We start from the raw sequence: 6,240 nt of genomic DNA on the forward strand, positions 1-6,240 counted from the left end.
GGAGATAGAGAGGGGCATTTAGTGAACAAGGTCGCCGGAGTTTGTCCGAAAAATTTAGGGTAAGTCCCTATATTAATGTCAGTGTTGGAAAGAAAGTTTAGCAATTTCTATAATGTATTCTACCAAGAGCACAGATGAACTTTCATGCTAAAACTTGATATCAGTACGCAACACGTAAACTTCAGACAATAAACGCCACTAGGTACATGTAGGTAAGAGTTGCTTGCCACGCAGTATGACGGATCAGCTACTGAAGTAAAGTTATAATTTTTTAAAAATTCTATTTGCTTTCGGACACACGAGGACAATGTGGCACTGCACTCAAGTTTTGTAACTCATATTAACAGTGTCATACACGGTACAGACAGAGGGTAAAGGTGGACTTTTACCTCCGCAACCGAAGTCAGGTACCCATTTTTACACCTGGGTGAAGTGAGAAAGGTCGTGTAAAGTGCCTTTCCCAGGGGCACAACGTCGGGGGGCACGAACTTAGAACCTCTAGATTCCGAGCCGAATGCTCTACCAGTTACGCCACGCCCGACGTTATAATTCAGGGTGGGTACGATATCAACAGATGCCAACTGTACAAGTATTGCTATGGTCTTAATACTAAGTATTTGCATGGCGGAAAGCTTTTGTTCTAAGCATCATATTGTGCTGCTATATGCTCCCTACCACATAGAACTGCATGCCCGGCATTTTGTTTTTAAAACTTAAGATATTTATAATCCATTTCACAATCAATAATGAAGTGTCAAACTGGAATTATGCCAAAGTGTATAACTTTTACAGAATATATGTAACACATGCAAAGATGATACAAGAAATTTGCAAAACCTCTCAATCTCTTATCATAATGGTGGTATGGTGTCTCTGAACTCTTGTTTCCGTTGTGACCTAAAGGTGCAAAACCCATCCCTTCCGCCAGGAGGCGCTGATGTCCGGATGACATATTGAAGCAATGTTTTATTTAAATGGTGTTGTAGATCCTTTCTACTTCAAAGGAAAGAATGGGAAAGCCAAGACCTCAAATTTACTTTGTCAATGGAAGCAAAACATCATCCAATCCTGATTTCAAACTTTATTGAACACATATAACCATTATCAATCAAGGCTTGTTTTCCACATGTAGTGTTGAGAATTAAGGAACATGTTTTACAGTCCTAATCAGTTAAGAAATAATAGAGAACATTTCCTTACTTAAAACGCACCTATATGTTGAGAAATTTGACTTTCCATGCGGAAGCTGCTAGGGTTGACAAATATAACGTAAGTACAACTATTGAGCATTTTCAGAGACAAGATATACAAATATTCTGTAAACGTACAACACATAGGCCACAGACATCCAGATTTTTTACTGAGTTTGTTTCAATAGAAAATGGAGACAAGTGGAATATTCTAGCATGTGACTGCGTAACAAAGTTCAGCGATATTTTTTATTAGCGCAACATGAAGAGGTTATATATAAAAACATTAAAGTAACATTGGCTTTTATTTAGAGTCATATATTGTTGAGTTTCACAGCTTTTTTGTCCATGCTGTACAGTTAAGAATGTTCATACAATTTTGACAGTTCAATGAAATGTGATCTGGTCCATGGACATGTTTGATTGACCTTAGCAACAATACAGGATGGAAAACCCACTTGAAATCTTGAACATCATGAACTAAGAATTTCAAAATCAAAATGTTAGACATTTAGCATATGCAAAACTAAGTCTTATATGTATTACGTGTAAGTGAATCTTAACAATGATGTACATTTTTATGACAGTGCAGTTTTTGTAGCATTTATTCAGTATAGTTAACTAAAATAATAAGCTCCATACACAAGGATGAATATGAAAATGCATATATTTTGACATAACATTGACAAGAAATACTACATCAAGTCACAGATTTCTCTTACAAAATAGCAACATTGGTCACTTTAAACCTAGATAGAAATAAATCCCTTTCTATAAGGCCATGTTGACTTAATTCTATGGATGACATCCTCTGGGAACCCTAAATCTGGTTTGAGCGGGCAGCTGAGAAAAACAAAAGTTTGACCAAAAACAAAGTTGCCTTTATGTGGTCAGGAAGTTGTACTAATAACTGAACACAAAGAATGTGGTATACTGAACAACTGTCTTGATTTTTCTTCTTTACTTTCTCTTTTTATTGAACTTGGAATTGATGATGGCATTCTATGACATGAGTATACGTTGGTTTTTTATTTATTGCAATCTATGGTTTATGTTTTTCCCCATTTCACAGCTGCAAGTTTTCCAGTCTACATTGAAAACTTTTTTTGGAAACAGCCAAAACTGATACCTGCATGCTGCAGATGTTATCCATATAATCAAATCAACATACGCTACACTGTAAGATTTTAAAACAAATAATGTTCCAAAAAAACTATTTGGAATTTTGCAGCACAGAAAATTAACTTCTAGATTAAAAGTGACCAGTGCTATGTTATAACCCTCCCCCTGCTGTGTAACATTGTAATAGATACATTTAGTGCCATAAAGGGGCTACATTAGGAAGGTAAGGGTTAAAAAGAGCAATGCTTATCTCTGAAACTAAAGCTGACAAGTTTACCTGGAAATTTGCTTTGGCCTCTTTTATTTTTCCATATCTCACTAACTCATAACATTAAAAAAAAATTTGGACCATTTCTTTTTAACTGACAGAGCATTTTTCTCATTGAAAGTTTAAAGCTGCCCACTGGAAAAGTATTGGCAAAATACTCAAGTATTTGGATCTTATCCTGTTTTTAACCACATATCTGAGACTGGATGAATTTTTGACTTCACATTGGCGGTGCTATAAAAGGCAATTATCATTGTTTGCAGTTAATACATGTATAAAAGCAATTATGTAATAATGATAATCACTTATGCTTACAACATATAGGATATAATAAGTGCTGCGTACCTGTGCAGAAAACCAGAACAAGACTTATAAAAGCAATGTTGGCACCCCATATCATCTAAGCTGTCTGGGTTTTCCATGTATTGCATTGTCTGCAATAAACCTAAAACTAAAATCATACTATTACTGATGTTTCTGCTTACTACCGACCGTACACAAAATGTATCATTTTGTATGAATATATCTTAATTCGCATGTAAAATTTATGCACACATATGCCATTGGGTCCAAGTCTGTACTTACAACTTCGGACCTGAACCTGAATTTGGACGTGAACATGAGTTTAGGTACGCAGCACTACATGTATGTAGTCATGTGGTCTAATATACATTGCTTAAAGAAGAAATAAGTAGGTGTAAAAATGCAAACTAACCTAACATTAATGACTGTTTATTTCCAACCACTCTTGAACCAGAACGTCTTGATTTGTTGCTTTTAAGGATTTAAAACAAAAATGATGAATATTTATATGCAAAGATTATCTGTACCTTGTTTGAAGGAGTGAACGCGGTGAAGGTTTTGTTTCAAGTCCTGGATGTGTATTTATCTGGGCCTCCTCCTAATATCTACTTTAAAGAACCAAGAAAATAAGTTGGTTTTGCAAATCTGAATAAACAAACCAACTGTGATGGATGACTGGGAAGTTGACATTTATTTCAGCATAGCTAACCTCATTATAATAATATATTAGCCTCGCTTCTGAAGCTTCTTCAAAAGTTCTTCAAAGAGTTAGAAGCAGTTTGGACAGCTGAACACACACCTCAGGTTGCCTGAATTTCCATTTTTTAACAAGGACCTTGCCTAATATAAGAATTTGAAGCAAAAACAACAGTTTCATCGACTGATGTGTTTCCAACCATACAATGATATCAATGGAAGGAAAACAAGTCACAAACATACATGTAACCAGGGATTTATATACATTTCAATCAGTTCTTTTGACTGTTCCTGCTTCTATATACAGTGCACAGGAGTATCTTAGGACATCTTCAGTCGATGTTGGTCTTTCTATTTAGTTGATGTTTTATTTTCTTAATGAGGTTGGAAAGTTATCAAAACAGTGTCTCCAAGGTTCATGTCAAAGGGATCAACTCGCAAAGTACAATGACTGTATGTCAGTTTGTTTTGTTATACACTACTAAGAAGAAGAAAAAAACAGCTCAGAGAAATTTGAATGAGTACTACAAAACCATGTGAAGGATAAAAACAATGAGTGCATACAGCAGATCTAGAGTGTCTTTGTGACTTATATGAGCACTTAGTAGAAATGCATACTGTATATGAAAGCTAACACGCAATTTCATGGTTTTTAACAAGCAAGCTTACTGAATCTCTCAGTTCTAGTAGCTTCAAATCAAAGACTATAAAACCAAGAGCAACATTGATTGTAACTACATCCAATGAGAGAAACCTTTCTACTTTTTCTGACAACATGTGTGAACGATCAGTATTGTGTACATGTACATGCTTGTCGCCTTGTGGTTTGCTATTGATGAATGTACATGACTAAAGTTCTGCTTCTTTTCAGTCATTATTCCACTTTTCTGATGAAGTTAACTTGCTTGATGTTATATACTGCAGCTTAACGATATACATGTACCTGACCCATAATGTAGGCTTTCTATGTACAACTTTTAAAAGTGGGCTCCTATATGGGGGAACGGTTGGTTGTCAGCAGTTGGCGTGGGTTCTGGTGGGGCGACGTGTTTCTGCTACAAGAACGGATTGCTCGGATTGGCCTGTGGTGCAGCGCCCTGTTAGGAGAAAGTAACTTTGGATCAAAACATGTGGACTGAAAATGTATTGTGTATCTGACACTTAACACATTTTTTGCTACACAATGAAAAGAGAAAGTGATCTTGATCCAGCTTCTTTTATTACTGGTCTTGACAGGGAACATTTCAGATGCTTACAGTACAGTAGAAGCCAATCAATTGCACAACGGATTAACGTACACTTCAAAAATCTGTTAACTGCACATAATGTCAAAATCTCAAACCGGTGCGGTCCAGCTGGATAACTTTGCATTATTGCACCAGCCGGGTAATTGCACGAAATATGCTGGCAAATAGGCTGTGCAATTAAACAGTTTTACTGTATCTACATTATTATACCTCAGAAATTTCCCAGGCTCTTTTTAACAAGCACAATGAATAGTGAACCAAGGCAAAATATCCCATGCTATAGATTGCGACTATGTTTTGTAGCGTGCATGTCATTTGAGCAAGGATTGAATCAATATAGCGACTGAAGGCCACCAACCACTGGACTACGCACACTAAAATCAAACTTAATCTTAACATATAGTCAAATGCGAGTACATGTGCGATTACTCACCATAAATGGGTTCCCAGCTGCTTGTTTCTGTCCCCAGCCTGTAAACTGTTGTTGTTGTTGTTGGGTGTATGCCCCGCCCTGTGGCATGGCCCCGCCCTGTGGACCACCTGACATTCCTGGCATACCTGCACCACCAAAACCACCTCCACCTAAGAACAACACGGTATACAATACAAAAAATTGTCTTTGGGATCTAAAACTCAAACATGACATATCCCTGATAAAACAAGATTACAAACCAAAAGTTCTGCTGCAGTACCATTGTCTGCCTAGTTTGAAACAACTATACACATACTTAGTACTAAATATTATTGCAATGCATCCAAAGTTTCTAAAGTTATTGCTCTGTAAACACAGCAAATCTTAATTGACACGACAAAAACACATAAACACACACAGACACATACAATGTACGAAACCAAAAGTATGCCTCCATTTTCATGAAGCCAACAGCCACTCATTTTCATTCACTTACTCAAACACTTTTATGCACTCAATCACGTCCAGTCAATGAATCAATGAATCAATCAACCAAACAAACAATTAGTGAATCAGTTACTACATTGTAATTCAGTTAGACTATGTCCTTACCATAAGGGTTCATCTGTTGTTGCCCACCGTATGCCATCTGTGCCTGCGGTTGTGGCTGCCCCCCTCCCCCCTGGCTGAAGTTCCCCCATCCCCCGTTAGACACGGGCTGCTGCGCCCCCTGTTGTAGTCCGACCCCCCCGTACACCGCAGCGTTGTAGCTGGGGGGTGTGGCGCTCGTGGCCGCAGGGCCAAACCCGGCTTGACTCCCTCCGAACCCTGTCTGACTGAGGGGGACACCGAACCCTGCTGAGCTGGTAGGGACGCCCCCGAAACTCCCAAAACTGGTTCCTCCTGCAATCTGCGCCTGCTGGCCAAACCCTCCTGCATGGAGATAAAATATGATACTTTACTATCAAACTAATACTGTAATTCCTGATTTTTTCAATGCAG

General features: G+C 37.8%; 1 protein-coding gene across 1 annotated transcript in view; it reads right to left on the reverse strand.

Moving 5' to 3' along the window:
- Window positions 1-1,066: 1,066 nt before the first annotated feature.
- LOC118427013 (arf-GAP domain and FG repeat-containing protein 1-like) overlaps window positions 1,067-6,240 on the reverse strand; it is a 16,506-nt gene continuing 11,332 nt past the window's right edge. The window contains exons 10-12 of the mRNA XM_035836650.1: window positions 5,851-6,171; window positions 5,260-5,408; window positions 1,067-4,676 (exon numbers count right to left, since the gene is read on the reverse strand). Of these exons, the coding sequence (XP_035692543.1) occupies window positions 4,635-4,676; window positions 5,260-5,408; window positions 5,851-6,171 (512 nt within the window). The 3' untranslated portion in view covers window positions 1,067-4,634. The remainder of the gene's footprint in view (window positions 4,677-5,259; window positions 5,409-5,850; window positions 6,172-6,240) is intronic.

This window comes from Branchiostoma floridae, chromosome 12 (assembly GCF_000003815.2).
Source record: "Branchiostoma floridae strain S238N-H82 chromosome 12, Bfl_VNyyK, whole genome shotgun sequence".
Classification (NCBI taxonomy): Eukaryota; Metazoa; Chordata; class Leptocardii; order Amphioxiformes; family Branchiostomatidae; genus Branchiostoma; species Branchiostoma floridae.